The sequence below is a fragment of the Pelmatolapia mariae genome, linkage group LG12, assembly GCF_036321145.2.
Source record: "Pelmatolapia mariae isolate MD_Pm_ZW linkage group LG12, Pm_UMD_F_2, whole genome shotgun sequence".
Classification (NCBI taxonomy): domain Eukaryota; kingdom Metazoa; phylum Chordata; class Actinopteri; order Cichliformes; family Cichlidae; genus Pelmatolapia; species Pelmatolapia mariae.
In genome coordinates, this window is record NC_086237.1 from 33,982,190 (window position 1) to 33,999,477 (window position 17,288).

The following is a 17,288-nucleotide window of genomic DNA, read 5'->3' on the forward strand; positions in this document are numbered from 1 at the left end:
TGTGAATGTGTGTGTGAATGGGTGGATGACTGAATGTGTAAAGCGCTTTGGGGTCCTTCGGGACTAGTAAAGCGCTATACAAATATAGGCCATTTAGAGAGAGAGTTTATTGACCCGCTCTGCATCGGAGAGGGAGTAGCACCGCAGCAGTGCCTTGAGAGCGGTGTATTTCCCTTGGGTTGAGGGTCATCACACAGTGGGTGGAGAGCGGATCCAGCGAGGCTACCACATGATAGTGATTCGTGTCGTCAGCTGAAACGCCACGAAGAGCAAACTGAGCTTCGATGTGCACGAACCACAAAGGAGGGTCGTGAAGCCAAAATTCCGGCAGCTTAACCGCAACAGCAAAAGTTAAAACGTACAGCTCTCACTTCCAACATAAATGAAGACAGAAAACAAAAGAGCAGTGACGTTTGTAGGGTTACTGAAGTTGGGCTAGCTGGTATATAATTATGTGCTGCATGGTGGCTAGCTACACAGCTACTTTAGCATAACATAAACACAGTGAAGCTGGAGGATGATCGCTAACTTTTTACAACTCGATAAAAGTTGACGAGAGAGTTCCTGATGATTAGGGACAAATGTAATCGAAAGGCTGGATGCTGTAAACGGACCAAACCTCAGTCAGGAGAAAAACTGAGATAATCCATCCACAATACAAGGTTAGTCATTAATATTCTGCAGCATGGGCTGGGCTGTAGTTACATCGTAAGGTTTTAAAAACTGAGCTTTAAAATGATTAGCAGTAATAAAAACCGAGAGAGGCCGACAGTGATCACTGACTGTTTTTAGGGGCTTGTTCAAAATAAATAGAACAAAATAAAAAGCATTAAAACAGCTTTAATAAATGCAGAGTAGTTTGGACCCGGAATCAGGGTTCATCGGGTCATCACTTAAAGATTGGATATCCCACCTGCTGTGAATGTTTTAATGCAGTACAGTTGTTATATTATCACTCGTCACATCCTGTTTATGACAGTTTAAATAAATAACATTCATATAAGACATAAAATTGTCTTGTGTAAACTGTATGTGGTGTTAAATAGGAATATATTACTGTACTTTAATGTCGGTCATAAGCATGGTACTTTAAGAGCCATATATTTTATGAGGTGGTACTCATTGCAAAAAGTTTGAGAACCACTGGTCTAGATCTTGAGAAGTGCAATCTGTATACCGTCTTAAACTGAATAAGGGAGAGTCTTGCACATGAGGACGAGGTATGAATTCTGTCAATTACTTTGTCCCAGTAATCTTTCCCAAACTTAAGGCCCAGGTCCTGTTCCCAACTGGAAGCATTTTTTTTTTTGGGGGGGGGGGGGGGGGGGGGGGGGGGTTCAGTAATTGCCCCATGTCTTAATTAAGGTATATATTTATGTTATAAGAGCCTTACTGTGAGACTTCAGCTCAAATAAGTCTTCCAAGATAGAAGATGCACAGTGTCTTATTTGAAAATAGCGGAAGAAATGATACAAGCGCAAATTTTACAAAGAAGACAGGTCACTAAAGCTTAGAAAAGTGTTATCTTTAAAAAAAATCATAAAAACATGTAATACCCATCCCTCGTGGACTCCCATATACACGACTCCACAAGGGATGGGGGGAAAAGGGGGATGGGGATGCGGAAAAGTATTTTGACTGCGCTGAGTGGACATATATGTTTGCTGTGATGGAGAAATTTTGCTTGGGCAGGTCTTTATAGATATGATCAGATTGTTATATGTCACCCCAAGAGCATGTGTTGTAGTAAATGGTATTAAATCCTCAGAATCTTGTTTACAAGATCAACAAGACGGGGGACCCGATTTCACCATTAATTTTTGCTTTAGCAATTGAACCACTGGCTGAGGCCGTTAGAAATAATCAAAGTATATCTGGATACCAAATTCATGAATTTGAATTCAAAATTTTACTCTACGCAGATGATGTTCTGTTGTTTGTCACCAATCCCCAGAATTCTATACCTTCTGTAATGTCTACTATAGAAACCTTTGGATATCTGTCTGGGTATAAGGTTAATACGAACAAAACTATTGCTATGCCACTGGGAAATTTGCCTATGACATGTAGCATCCCATTTACCTGGTCTGGTTCCGGATTTAAGTGCTTGGGGATATACATTTCACCTAATATAAAAACTAAATAAAAACTATAAATATAAAAACTATATTTTAATACAAAAACTATATTGAAAAAGAATATAGACATAGTTCACAAAAGCGTCAAAAAAGATCTTTCTAGATGGATGGATCTCCCAGTCTCCTGGATGGGCAGAATAAATTTAATTAAAATGAATGTGTTGCCACGGCTTTTATATCCTTTGCAAATGCTCCTGATAAGTCTTACCAAAAAAACGGTAAAAGAAATTGAAAAAGACCTGTCAAGGTTTATTTGGAGGGGTAAGAAAGCCAGATTAAGTATGAAAACGTTACAGCTGCCCAAAGATAAAGGGGATCTTGCCTTTCCTAACATTTTGCTTTATAACTGGTTATGCCATAGTAAAGTTATACATGAATGGATCCACACATATCTAAAAGAGACAGAGAATCCCCTAGATGCGTGGACATGTTCGCTATTTAATCTCTTAAGTGAACTAGTGAGTAAATATATTAAAAACCACAACAAAGTAATGATTGATGCTTATTTAAAAACATGGCGTGATATGAACAAATACACTGAAAGTAATCCTATACCGAGTTATCTAACACCTTTTATAAATAATCGGCACTTTACACCTGGAATGAAAAGTGCAGTATTTCAGAGATGGCTTTGTGCAGGAATACGTGTGGTTGGTGATTTGTTTAATGGGAATGTTTGTATGTCTTTTGAGCAGGTCCAAAAGAAATATGGAATACATCAAATTGATTTTGTTTTGCATTTTTACAGGCCTGTCACTTAATTACTTCAAGTTTTGATACTTTGCACAATACAATGCAACTAGGACCCATTGAAAATTTCTTTTTACATTTAAACGCAGATAAAAGTACTATAAGACAGTTTTACAATACACTACAAGGCCATAACAAACATAATACTGGAAAACTTATCAGGAGTTGGGAGGGAGACCTCCAGTGTCATTGTGATGATCATGTATGGAGTGAGTGCATACAATCTGTGCATTCATTATTTCTTAATAACAGATTAAAGAAACACAATATAACATTTTACATAGACAGTATAGAACGCCTACTTTTCTAAATAAAATTGATCCGAGTAAGTCATCACAATGTACTAAATGTAAATCTGCGGCAGGGACCTACTTGCAATGTCTTTGGACTTGCTCAAAAATTTCAAAATTCTGGCTCTGTGTAACAAAAGAATTAAAGGGTATATTTAAAAGCAGAATACAAAAAGATCCAGCTCAGTATTTATTGGGGCTGCCAACTCTGAACAAATGTCCAGATAAAAAAATATATAAACTACTATGTAAATTATTGTTCTTGGCAAGAAAATGTATTTTTTTCAACTGGATCAATAAAAAACCACCAACAATAACTCAGTGGTATAAAGAAATCTTTAGACTCTTACTAATGGAAAGACTGTGTGCAGAACTAAGTGGTAATGACAATATCTTTTTGGATATATGGCGCCCTCCAATTGATTACTTACCTGATGATCTGAGGGAAACTATAGTGAGAGGGGCAGCCCCGCTCCAATGGCAGGTTGGGTTTGTCAGGACAAATGTGTAAATGGCTGGTAGACCCAATTATTTATCATACTCTATTAGTTTTCCTTTTACATGTCTCAGACTGCTTATTGTGTTGCCTTTGTTGGTGTTGTTGGTGTTGGTGTTTTTTTTTATATCAAAAAATCAGAATAAAGAGATAAATTTAAAAAAAACAAACAAAAAAAACTTGTGGTACTTGAACTTTTATGCTCATTAGACCTTTATGATATGCTGTCAATCTGTCTTTTGAATTCTCCTATGATGCAGAAAAATAATATTCTCAGCTTCAGGCTCTGTGTGCGCTCACACAAAAAGAGGTGTTTTGTGGGTCATGTGACTCTGCTTCTGTATGAAATGATCCCTTTGAGTGCCAAATACTCCAGTCAGAGATGACATCAGATGATGATAAAATTATTAAAATTATTAAAAATCTCTAAAGAACATAAAACCTCAAGAATAAACTCTTAAATGAGGCAAGAGATTAATGGCACAGAAAATCATTAATCTTGAAATTTATTGTAAAGAGCCCTTATCTCTAGTTAATAATTTAATCACTTTGTGCAGTCTCGGTGCTGCTGTTTATTTCTAAGGAGACGGCTGCATGTTAGAGCTCAGACTCCAAGCTGGATCGAATTCAGCGTTAAATGTCATGGTCTCAAAGCCTAATAAGAGACATGGAAATAACTTTAGTTTGTTGCAGATTTAAGTGAAACTAATTTGATTGTGTGAATAGGTATTCTTGGTGTGTGTTCTTCTATTCCATCAGTGTAAAGGATTGCTAACACTTTTTAACACGACCAGCAAATAAGATGCAAGTACCCCGCACTTACGTGCAATTTGCAGATTTGCTGGCAACAATGTTGGTTTTTGCAAGAAACAATGAAACAAGTACCCTGTGCTTTGTGGGGCATGGGTTGTGTTATTGTGTAACTAAAAAAATGTTGCACGAAAATTGCACTTAATTACAGGGTACTTGTAGTCTAACAGTGTAATTATTTTATTGTTTCCTGCAAAAACCTGACTTGGTACACAACTTTGCATGTAATTAAAGGCTACTTGTGCCTTAGTTGTGGGTGCTACAGTGTAATTGTTTGATTGTTTCACAGGTGACTCCATAATATGGCTCGCATTCCAGAAAGTGCAGGGTACTTACAGTGTACTTCTTTCATTATTTCCTGCAAAAACCTGACTTGTTGCCCACAAAATGCATTTAAGTACAGCGTACTTGCACCATATTTGTAGTTTGTGTTATAAAGTGTTGCCAAAACATTTATACCTTTTTTGTATTGCCAAATTAATACATGCACATTCCAGTGACAATAAAGGGGTCAGTGGTTTTAGTAAGGTACAGCATAACAACTTACATTTATTAAAAATAATAATTGCCTTGCAAAGGCTCTATAAAGCACCCCAAAACATACTGCAAATAAATTAAAAAATAAATAAACAAATGAGAAACCAAGACCAGATTGTGTTCAGTGTAAGTTGATCACTGTGACTTGAAATTGCAAATAATTCTGGTTTAAGGTATGTTATGCTTGGCCTTCATACTTTTCATACTCTTGAACCCACATTTATCTTTGCTATAAAATCTATACTTTCAAATCCTAATCAAAAGCACAGATAGTTCAAAGAACTCACGATTTGTCATTGATGACTGTGTTGATTGCGTCTCTAAGATCTTCAGCCGTCATGAAGTTCACGTTGAGAATAACTGCAGCTCCTTTTTCTTTCATATGGACCATGTTGTCTGGCTGGTCAGCAAACATGGGGATGCCCACAATGGGAACGCCGTGGTAGATGGCTTCGTAAATCCCATTTGTACCTCCATGAGTGATGAAAGCTCTAGCTTTAGGGTGACCTAAGACATGTCAAATAACCATGAAACATCTGGAGTAGGATTTTTACACTTGGACAGCAAAAAGGTTTCAATAAACCTGAACAAGTGCTTCGAGCTGATTTGAGTCTTTAAAATATAAAAAAAGTCTTAGTTGGCAGTGTTACTGTGAACTTTACCGTAATGATGAGAGCTTTAGTTTTAGGGTGACCTAAGACATGTCAAATAACCATTTAACAAACCATTAAACATTTAGTTACTTATTGCCTACTACTACTTCCGGCGCCGCTCCGAGCTGGCAGCCAGTATCAGCAGCTCCGACCTGACCGAGTCCCTTTTTCTCTTTAATATATGTTTCTCTGTTGTTTTTGTGTTTTTTGTTTTTGTTTTTCTATTGTGGAGTGCTGTCCCCCACAATGGAGCTCAGAATTCTATGGACAATGGTGTTCTTTATCACATTTTTTACGGCGTCTTTGTCCGGAGAGCGCGTGGAGGTCCGACCTCCCATTGTTTACAGCAGGGATCAGCTGTTAGCCCTCGGAGCCTCCGCTACCATGCCTACCGCCGAGCAAGCTAACATCCCCCGCGAAGTGAGGAGGAAGAGACGCGGTACTCGGGCCGGGATCGGGCGTCGCAGTAAAGTTAGGAGGTACCGGCCAGCGATTCCATCTATTATTATGGGGAATGTGAGATCTTTCCCCAATAAAGTAGACGAACTGGCAGCCCTTACCCGACATCAGAGGAGCTACAGGGAGTGCAGCCTGATGTGCTTCACAGAGTCGTGGCTAACTGCGCTAACTCCGGACTCACACGTAAACATGGATGGTTTTCATCTGATTGTTCTGGCCGACAGAACAACGGAGAGTGGTAAGAAGAGAGGAGGGGGTCTGGCTGTGTTTGTGAACGATAGATGGTGTAACTCTGGGCATTTATCTATCAAAGAGACGCTATGCTGTAAGGACATTGAGCTGCTAGCGGTTAGCATGAGACCGTACTATCTACCGCGAGAGTTTACACACGTGATTATGATAGCTGTGTATGTCCCGCCCTCTGCTAGCGCTGCAGCAGCCTGTGAGGTCCTGCACACTGTAACCAGCAGACTCCAAACACAGCACCCTCAGGCTCTTTTCCTGATCTCTGGGGACTTTAATCACATCTCCCTGTCCTCCACTCTCCCCACCTTCACCCAGTATGTTACCTGCCACACCAGAGACAATAAAACATTGGACTTATTGTATGCCAACACCAAGGAGGCATACAGCTCATCACCTCTCCCTCCCCTGGGGGGCTCAGATCACAATCTGGTTCATCTCCAGCCTGTGTATAAACCTCTAGTACACAGAGAACCAGTTGTGAAACGCACAGTAAGGAAATGGTCGGCAGAAACTGAAGAGGCCCTGAGGGACTGTTTCCGTTCTACTGTGTGGGACAACCTCTGCAGCCCCCTGGAGGATGACCTCAACAGCATCACAGACTGCATTACGGATTACATGAACTTCTGTGTGGACAACACTGTACCCATCAAAAAGGTAAGGTGTTTTTCTAACAACAAGCCATGGATAAATCCTGAAATTAAGGCTCTCCTCAAGGAGAAGAAGAGAGTCTTTAGATCTGGAGACAAACAGGAGCTGAGAGTTGTTCAGAAGAAGCTGAAATGGAAGATAAGGCAGGGGAAGGAAAACTACAGGAGGAAGATGGAAGAGCAGCTGCAACAAGACAACATCAGAGGGGTTTGGAACAGCCTGAAGACAATCTCAGGACAAAAACCAACCCCCCAGGCTGCAGGAGACTTGGGGTGGGTGAATGACCTAAATAAATATTTTAATAGGTTTGATCAACCACCCACCCCTCCCACAGCATCGTCCCCCCTGCTGCAATCTCCTTCATCTCAGGACTTCACACCTCTCAGCTTCACACCTCCCAGCTCCCAGTCATTACACCCACCCCCGGCTTCTGTGGACTCCAACATACACACCCCTCCCCCAAGACCCCCTCTCTCCATCTCAGCACTTCAAGTGAGGAACGAGCTTCGCAAGATCAAGTTGCGTAAGGCTGCAGGTCCAGATGGCGTCAGCTCCAGACTCCTGAGGTGCTGCGCAGATGAACTGTGTGGCATCCTAGGTTATCTGTTCAACCTGAGCCTGTCACTGGGGAAAGTACCACAGCTGTGGAAGACCTCCTGTGTGGTACCGGTACCAAAGACCTCCCATCACAAGGACCTCAGCAGCTACAGGCCGGTAGCCCTGACATCGCATCTGATGAAGACCCTCGAGAGGTTGGTTCTAAACCATCTGTGCCCCCTGGTGAGATCTTCATTGGATCCGCTGCAGTTTGCTTACCAGCCTGGCATTGGGGTGGAGGACGCCATCATCTACCTCCTGCACCGAGCTCTGACTCACCTGGAGAAGCCTGGAAGCACTGTGAGGATCATGTTCTTTGATTTCTCCAGTGCTTTCAACACCATCCAGCCACGACTTCTGAGGGACAAGCTGGAGCTATCGGGAGTGGACCACCACATGTCCCAGTGGATACTGGACTACCTCACAGAACGTCCACAGTATGTGAGGTCACAGGGCTGTGTCTCTGACACGCTGGTCTGCAGTACGGGGGCCCCACAGGGAACTGTGCTGGCACCGTTCCTCTTCACCCTCTACACTGCAGACTTCTCCATCAACTCCCCACGCTGCCACCTACAGAAGTTCTCTGACGACTCTGCCATAGTCGGCCTCATCACAGGTGAGGATGACTCAGAGTACAGACAGTGGACTCTGGACTTTGTGGACTGGTGTCAGCAGAACCACCTGCTGATCAACGCCGGAAAAACCAAGGAGTTGGTGGTGGACTTCCGGAGACGCAGACCCACCACACTGACACCGGTGAACATCCAGGGAGTGGACATTGAGATAGTGGACTCGTATAGGTACCTGGGTGTTCACCTGAATAATAAACTGGACTGGAGCCATAACACTGATGCTCTTTACAGGAAGGGTCAGAGCAGACTCTACCTGCTGAGGCGGCTGAGGTCATTTGGAGTACAGGGAGCGCTTTTAAAGACCTTCTATGACTCTGTGGTGGCATCTTTCATTTTTTACAGTGTGGTATGTTGGAGCAGCGGTTTATCGGCAGCTGAGAGGAAGAGGTTGGATAAACTAATCAGGAAGGCCAGCTCTGTTCTGGGATGCACCCTGGACCCAGTGCAGGTGGTGGGAGACAGAAGGACTCTGGCCAAAATAACATCTCTGATGGACAGAGTCTCCCACCCCATGCATGTAAATGTTGCTGAACTGCAGAGCTGCTTCAGTGACAGACTGCTGCATCCTAGATGCATGAAGGAGCGTTTCCGCAGGTCCTTCCTCCCTGACTGTACAATCAGAACTGCTCCCAACAAACACAGATGCCTACATCAGCGCTGTAACAACTTCTACTGTTATAACTTGCACATTACTTTTCTCAGCTTATATATACACTAACTTATTGGAAGTTACATGTCTACTTTTTAATGCACAGGTACAATAAACAATCTGCACTTTTCTAATTATTCTAAATATTCTTAACTATTTAAACATCTTTCAGTATCCTGCTCCGTTTTCACACTATGTGTACGCTAATTTAAATAACTGTACAGTACTCTGCTCTGGTAGCTATTGTCCATGATGTAAATATGTAAAAATTGTGCTTCTGTTCTGTGTCCTGTTCTGTTTGTATATGTGTGTTTTTGCTGCTGATACAACCAAATTTCCCCTTGTGGGACAATTAAAGGATTATTCTATTCTATTCTATTCTATTCTTATTGCACACGTGGACTACTTGGGGATGTCAATAAATGTGAAGAAGTGATTTAAGCTGAAATTTAACTTGCATGTTAAATAGACATCTGTTATAGTGGAACAGCTTGGAGAAAATGAACTAAACAAAGCAGGTTAGTGCAGCGTGCAACACATAATCATGATTTCATCTGTGAGAAAATCATATTTCATCCAGTTCTCCTTGTTTTTAATATAAGAAATGCTCACAGCCTCCAATAATAAATTTGATGTTGAATGTGGCAAAATAAGCTCTAGGTATAGTTAAAAAAATACAAATTTGCCATCTTTGTGGAATCTGTTTTCGCTAAGATAACTTTTTATGGAATCAGCGTTTCTATACTGCCCATCATCTATTGATCCGTTATTCATCTGTGATTGGTACCCACATTACTTACCCAGAAGGTCATTCTGAGGGATCCAGTCATATATTTTAGTGTTGGCACCCAAACTTTCTGGCTTTTCTCCTCTATATCTCCACAGCACCTATAAACAGTAAGACATTTCTTAGCTAACATGATTGTTTTTTTAGTATGCTAGTTTTATATTGTAATGTAATTTTTCAACAGTTGAAGGGTAGGGGACATCTCAAGACTTGTCATTAGAAATCATCAACCGCAGACAAAATCTGACTTTTCACACCCTGTATGGGAACAACTGAGGGATGTAAATTGGAGATGGCTGATTCTCACAAAGAACATGGAGCCTAAAATGTCCACAGTCTGCAATGTCATTAAAAAAATGGTAGTTTTGGTAGTTCTGGTAGTTAGAAGTCGAGCACTCTGCAACTGGTTATCTGAAACATGAAAAACTACTCCATGCTTTACACAAATTAATTACAGCTGAAACAAAGATTATCCTCTGACCTTTTGTGGGATCTGAGCGAGGCCCGAGGCTATCATGTTTGCCTTCTCTTCAGTGACGTTGTTGATCATGGATCCTAAAGTGAAGATCACAATGCCATCATCTCCAGAAGTCTGCACAAATTCCTCCAGATCCTGCAACAAGTCGAATATTATCCCACTGCCAACAACCAGCTGTTTTCTCATTTTTGTTCAACATTTTGATGGCTTCACTGCTCCTGGCAGGAATATTCTGTGATGTAATGATTAATCAGATGGTAATAGTTGAGTGTCCTTACCTCTGGTAAAGGTTTAGCAGGTCTGCAGTGGATCCCACCAACATATTTGAAGTTGGGGAGGAAAGGACGAGGGAATTCAAAATCCCAGTAGGTTCGGATTAACCAGATGTCTGCTTTGCTCATCAACTCACAGGCACTGGTGGGAGTTCCTGTTGCAGTGCATAAGTAAAGGACATTAACGTATCATCAATAGTTCATACAGGACATATTTTTAAATCAGATCTGATGGGATATTAAAACACTGCGTTTACAGTATTAGCAAATTTTAAATAGTTTTATAAATTAGTGCTTCATGCCTATTTGCTCACCTTTGACATCAGAGTAATATCTGTCTAATACTTTCCAAAAAGTGTGATCAATCACGATGTCTTGAAGAGCGTAGAAGAGAAAGTTCCACACTCTCTCTGAGAAGTCCATCTTATCTGTGAGTTTGCTCATAGCACCGGGCACAAAGGATGGTGGAGTAGGCATCTGACCACAATGCCTCTCCCAGTTGTTACCTATAGAGAAGCGCAAGGAGAAGACGAGTGGGATTCCCAAAATATCTGCTACCAAGTCACTGCCAGCGTAGATGGGGTCAGCCAAGAGAAGGTCGTAATTTCCCTCTTTCAACTTCTTCATGACGACTTCTGATTTCACCACACCGTCCAAAAACTGGATAGAAAACTGCAGTTCAGTTTTCATCAAGTCAATGAATCTGATGTAGATCTCCCAGTAGCTCATATAATCAATTTCGTATATGGAGAATCGGAGGTACTCTTCTAGAAACTCTTCTATAGCCTCCAGTGAGAAAGAGACGCTGAAGGGCTCATAGCGAAAGCGGGAGGGTTCATTGGTGTTCATGTACATTGATGAGCTCGGGACCAGTACAGTCACCTGGTGTCCCCTGTCAACCAGCGTCTCCAGAACAGGCTTCATGTTTATCCAGTGGCTGCCTTCGGTGTACCACACCAAAATATTTCCTCCATTTGCACTCCATGTCGCACAAAGTACCAGCAGGATGCAGGCAGAGAGACGCAGATCCATGGTGTCTGAATGTCAGCAGGAAAACTACCCGTGGTCTGATTCTTTGGTGAAAGTATATCAGGAAAGATAATTATTAACTCAATAAATCTGAACTCTGACTTATATCTGTCTGTGCTATCACAATGGGTTAAAAGGTAGTCATAGTAAAGTTGACTGTACTGAGAAACAAGACTGATTTCTAACCTGTCCCAGTACCCTAGGGTGGCTGCGGATGACTCAGGTCTTTCTCTGTCTGCCTCTGGTTCCAGGATCATTATTAATTAAGTATAATATTAAGTATATCTTGTGACACATGCACAACACAGCAGGATTGTTGATGTGTGTAGGACTACTGTATGACACTTCAGCACACCTCATTATATACTCTACCTTTAACTCTTGTGCCCATGGGCTTTATGTCAGAACTTGTTGGTGTGGAAAAAGATGTCTGAAGTTTGATTTTTGTTTTTAATCAGTTTGCAATGAAAACATATGTTTGCCTTTGTAGTGTTACACCATTCATGGTTTGGAGTTATCCAGAGTGACGGTCAACTCGAGTCACCTAATTCTATACGACACCTTGGATTAAACCTGAAAATGAGGTCACTGACTATAAAACCAGGTAATGTGATAATATACCCCTCATCTTTCTCTGTGCACTACATAAACTATACCAACTCACTCTGTCATTACAGTGTGGCAGCAGTCTGAAAAATTTTCTGTATATTGAAAATTTGGTCAACACCAAGTGCAAGGTTTAGCCAGTATTTCAAAGATGGTAAGGTTTTGCTTTATAACGCACATGATGCAGCTCTGCTTAGAGCCCGTGTGACACCTTACTTGGCCAGATTTTCAGGTGTTAGTGAGGAGGATGTGAAGGGTCACCATGGTTCTCTAAGAGATATCCAGGAGACGCTGTTGGGCTTCAAAAATGCTGACACGATTCTAATTGGACACTGCCTGGAAACAGATCTCTGTTTACTCAAGGTGACTTCTTCACTTCCTTTTTAAATTTTTTTTTCTTTGTTTTAAGTTTTTCACAGCTTATTTCACATCTTCCAGCTGCAGTCCTTAATAGACTTTAATGTGCAAATAATTGACACAAAATCATCTGGATTTATGTTTTAAACCAGAACCATGGAAGAAGTTTGTAAAACAAAGTACAAAACATCTGATTGGTTGTGAACATACCATTTGAGACCTTTTTGTTTGTTGTTACACTTATTTTTTTTAAATGTTATGTTTTCTATTTATCATATACTCAAAGTATTCAACAGGATTCGCCTAGAAATATTGCAGCTTATACAAGTTCACGGCAATGGGTATTGAATCCCAATAATCAGACCCCTATGAGCAGCACATGGGGACTGCAAGGATTCCCTTTGTCTTTTTAGATTAACCAATGAAAGATTTATAAAACACTTAGTTACAGAGTTGTTCATTCAGTAACGTCATAAGGCATTTTTACCCCCCAGGCTGTTTTAAAAAATAAATAAATAAAATAAATATTGGGGTATTTTCGACACCATACTGGACGGGTGGCGTGGACACCAAGTTTGTGAATGGAGTAACTCGAGATTGAGGCGACGTAGGAGTTTTAAATTGACACCCTATGTGTAGCTATTAAAAATGTGAATGTTTGACTCCCAGTGACCTTGACCTTGAGGTTAAGGTCAAATGTTAGATTTTCTGAAAATCTTGTAAATGCAATAATTCAAAAGGGTAGTCACATAGGATTTTCAAATACATCCATAGGTGTATCTATTAAAAATGTTGGATGAATTTGAATCCCAGTGCCCTCAGCATTAAGGTCAGAGGTCAGCTGTTGTGAAAATAAAAAAATGTTAGCTATACAAACTTCTGGGCATTCGATTTGATGAGATACTATACACTACTGTGTCTTCTTAAAAAACTACCAGTTTTAGAACACCCCAATTTTTCCAGTTTTTTATTGAAAATCAAGCAGTTTAATGTCTCACTGCACTCTGAAATGAAAGCATAGTACAAACAAACAATTGGAGTAAAAAAAGAGATCAAGGAATAAATTATTAGACCCAAATGTATTCTAAACTTTTGACTCATCAAAGTAGCCACGTTTTTGCAGATAAAATAGCTGAACACACCCGTTGCAAAAGTTCTTCCCATATTTGTTGCACAAGTTCCCATAAATGTGTGGCACTTGTAGGTTACTTTGCTTTCACTCTTCAGGCCATTTCATCCCAAACCAGCTTGATGGGGTTTAAGTCTGGAGGCTGTGCTGGCCACTCCATGTTTTTGAGCTTACCATCTTGTTCTTTTTTCCTGAGGTACTTCTTGTGTAGCTTGGACCTCTGTTTTGGGTCATTATCTTGCTGTAGGATGAACCCCTGACCAACTAGGCGCATACCAGAGGGTACTGCACGGTGCTGCAGAATGCAGACCTTCACACTTCCTCCTCCATGTTTGACGGTTGATGCCACCACTGTGGAATGATCCTTGCACCTACTCAACGGTGTACAAAGATCCTGCGTGATGAACCCAAGATTTCAAATCCATTTTCATCAATCCATTATACTTTCTTCCAGTCTTCAGTAGTCCAATGGCGGTGTTTCATGGCCCAGCCAAGCCTCTTTGTCTTATTCTGACATCTTAGCAATGACCTTCTTGCTGCAACTCGTCCTGTCAAACTTGCAGCTCGAAGTCTTCTCTTCACAGTTGCAATTGAGACTTGCTTACTACGACCATCTGAACCTGTGAGCCGCCTATCAAGCAAGCTTTGAATTGGTGTCCTCTGATTCAGTTGTGGCTTTGAGTCTCTCTTGACATCTTGACTTTCTTTGCAACTTCTCTGTAGGAAAGACCTAGATTTTTAAGTGTTATGATGGTCTGTCCCTCCTCCATTGTTAATATCCTTTTCTCATAATTTTTTTTGTAGAAACATTACTTTCTGCAGCACAAAACTGTTCAACTGATGGTCACGAGGGTATGGTATCACAGTGTGTTCCAACACTGCTTTTATGCAGACAGGATAGTTGTAAGTAATCCAGAAAAGTTGGAACACCTCTAGAAATTAGTAGAACCAGCTTTCAAGGCTTGATCGACCTCCACTGCTGTAGAACAGCTTTAAATCATTAACCCATTTTGTGTTACCTAAAAAAGGCCTTTTTGTATAATTCTGAAATGTACATTATTTTTCAGTTTTGGGAAACCTTACTTCCTTTTTTTTAACCTTTGGCAGTTCAACACTTACCTTTGTACCATTTCAACCTATTCATTGGATTTGAATTACATAAACTGCAATAAATAGCTGGAAAATTAGGGTGTTTTAAAACTTTTGACAGGTAGTGTATTTGAAACACATAGTTGACAGAGACCAACAGATATTGAAAATTCGTCATGGTCTGGTTGTCTTGTCTTGTAGACCCTGAATTTAATTTGTTATAAGTCACTTTTGGACAAAAGGGTCCAAATGTCATGATACAGTAATCTCACTTTATTTCTCTCTGATGTCCTCCGAAAGTATTTTATTTTGTCCATCAAATTGTACTATTTGTAATTACCCGAACCAAATTTTTATCTAAAGCTTTTACCACCAGGTGGCAGCACATTACTGGAAAGTCTCAATGTAATGTAGCTACCAACCCCTGTCTGGAAGTAGAAATAAAAAGTCACTATTTGCTGTGACCTAATTAAGCAAATCACATACAGCAATTGTTTTGTATATAAAGTCTCTCACAAAAAGCTACCTTAGCAAACATATATGAACAGTTAGTAACAGGTAGCAGTCAACAAAACAATCTATTATTCAAGGATCATTGATTCATTTTATTCTTGAAGAGCTGTGTGCAGTGATGGAAAGCTGCTCCAATGTTATTTTCTTCTGAACTGAGCATGGTGTTGTTCTGGGAGGATCTAGTGGTGATGACGGGGCCACCATCAAAGTGTTTCAGCTGCTGTTTGCTGTCCCTTTGACTAGAAGACCAATACTTCCTCTGACTCTCCATTATATTTCCTACATCTTTCAGGGCAGAGAGCATGCTACAGTGAGTCACTGCACAATTTTACGGCACAAAGTGGTATTACATGAAAGTACTGCTGGGCCCTATTTCAGCTTCAGCTTATATATCCTCTTTAAGTGTTTTGGGCAGTAAGAGTCACTGGTTACTTCTCCATATTTTGTTCATATTCTGTAGCTATAGTTCATGTTGAAAGTAAAACAGAGTAATTTATCAAGTTCTAACCAATAAGAAAAGCTTGAGATATCTTCCTGTTTACTGCAGCTGCTCCATGGGATGGTGGTGGATACATCGGTAGTCTTTCCCCACCGCCTGGGCCCCCCTCACAAACTGACCCTCAACAAGCTCACAGCTGAATACCTCAGAAGGAAAGTGGGGGCACCACAATGCCTTACCACCTGTTATTACAATATCATTACATTCTAAATAAGATGACTTATTAATATGACTCATTATAACATTAAATGCCACAGACTCATGCAGCAGATATCAGATTTATTTCTTCGATGTTGATTTCAATTGCATTGAATTTTTAAAAGATTATTTTTTCCCCTTAGTTTGTGGCCATGACACTGCAGAAGATGCTACTGCCTGTATGGAGCTGATGCTGTGGAAAGTCAAAGAAGATGGAAAATTTAAATAAAATGCTGGAAATAAAATTATTCCTGTACACTTCATGTGGGGGGAGGGGGAACAAATACTAGCTGTGATTCAAATGTATTATTTTGTGTAAACCTCTTTCAGGACATGGAGGGCAGTTTGTTTTTTGTTAATGTGATTTATGTTAATGAGTTCTGTATGTAAAAGTTCAATTTGGAGCCCATCTTCCATATTTGTATAAATGTTGACCACATGTAGTGCCAAGAGGACCCACAGTGGTGACTTTTCATGAGTAGTACTCAAGTAAAGGCATAGAATGAATTTTGTGTTTTCTTTTCTTAAAAAAGCAAAACTCAACAGTCAATCAGCATTCTGTTTTTAATGTGAGATTAACTTCAGGTACACTTCTGCAAATTGGTGCACCTGTCTTCAGTTAAAGTAATCAGTGGTGATGCATAAAGAATAAGATGGTGGGAAACTCAACATACATGAAAGAAAGTCTCGTGTAGGTAACAAATACTGCACTGGTACAACATCTCAGCACCTGTTTCAGTTCAGTTGTTATTCAGCCTTCCTTTTGGTCTTTCCTTTCCTGACACAACACCTGTGCAAGCAGAAACTGCAGGTCTTGATGAAGATGAATATGAGGAGTAGAACTATAGTGAGGAAGAAGCCCAGGACATCCAGGCTGTGATACTGGTACCAGGTGAGCTCATGTGCCTGGACCCTCAAGTGCTTGGCCCCTTTGTTTCTCAGTGTGAACTCGATCCAGAAAACTGCCTCTTCCAGAGCACTCATGGGTCTGTCGTGGTGGATGCTGGACAACCGCATAGCATTTTCTTTGTACCTGTGAATGTGTATATGAATTAAAAAACATAATCTGAATTGTTACATTTTTATTATTTTTTTCCTCTTTATTTATATAGGGCTAATAAAACAAGTATCAAATGATACAAAGATATACGTTATCACAGTTCAGGCAATTACAACAAACACACACACAGAGACCCCCCCCCCTCCCCAAAAACAAACAAAAAAACCAAAACAAAAAACCCCAAAAAACAAACAAGCAAAGACAACAAACAAAAAAGCCATGGTACTCAAAATTAGTGGGCAAGGCTTGAGTGTAACACTCAAAACACGAGAGAGCACTTCAAAACAAAATGTCCTGTAATACTGAAGTGTTGTGCAGGTAAAAAACATATGAGTTAAATCACAGGGGCAGGTGTTGCCTCTGTTG

At 40.4% G+C, this 17,288-nt stretch overlaps 1 protein-coding gene across 4 annotated transcripts in view; it reads right to left on the reverse strand.

The window, feature by feature from the left end:
- The window catches only part of LOC134638517 (UDP-glucuronosyltransferase 2A2-like), a 28,889-nt gene that overhangs the window by 3,072 nt on the left and 8,529 nt on the right, over nucleotides 1-17,288 (reverse strand). The window contains exons 2-7 of one of the 4 annotated variants that reach the window (XM_063489206.1): nucleotides 16,775-16,783; nucleotides 10,757-11,383; nucleotides 10,449-10,597; nucleotides 10,174-10,305; nucleotides 9,706-9,793; nucleotides 5,309-5,528 (exon numbers count right to left, since the gene is read on the reverse strand). In XM_063489206.1, the coding sequence (XP_063345276.1) occupies nucleotides 5,309-5,528; nucleotides 9,706-9,793; nucleotides 10,174-10,305; nucleotides 10,449-10,597; nucleotides 10,757-11,383; nucleotides 16,775-16,783 (1,225 nt within the window). Of the gene's footprint in view, nucleotides 1-5,308; nucleotides 5,529-9,705; nucleotides 9,794-10,173; nucleotides 10,306-10,448; nucleotides 10,598-10,756; nucleotides 11,384-16,037; nucleotides 16,056-16,502; nucleotides 16,896-17,288 lie in introns of those variants that run through there. The other 3 variants (XM_063489207.1, XM_063489209.1, XM_063489208.1) reach the window with 3 other exon arrangements.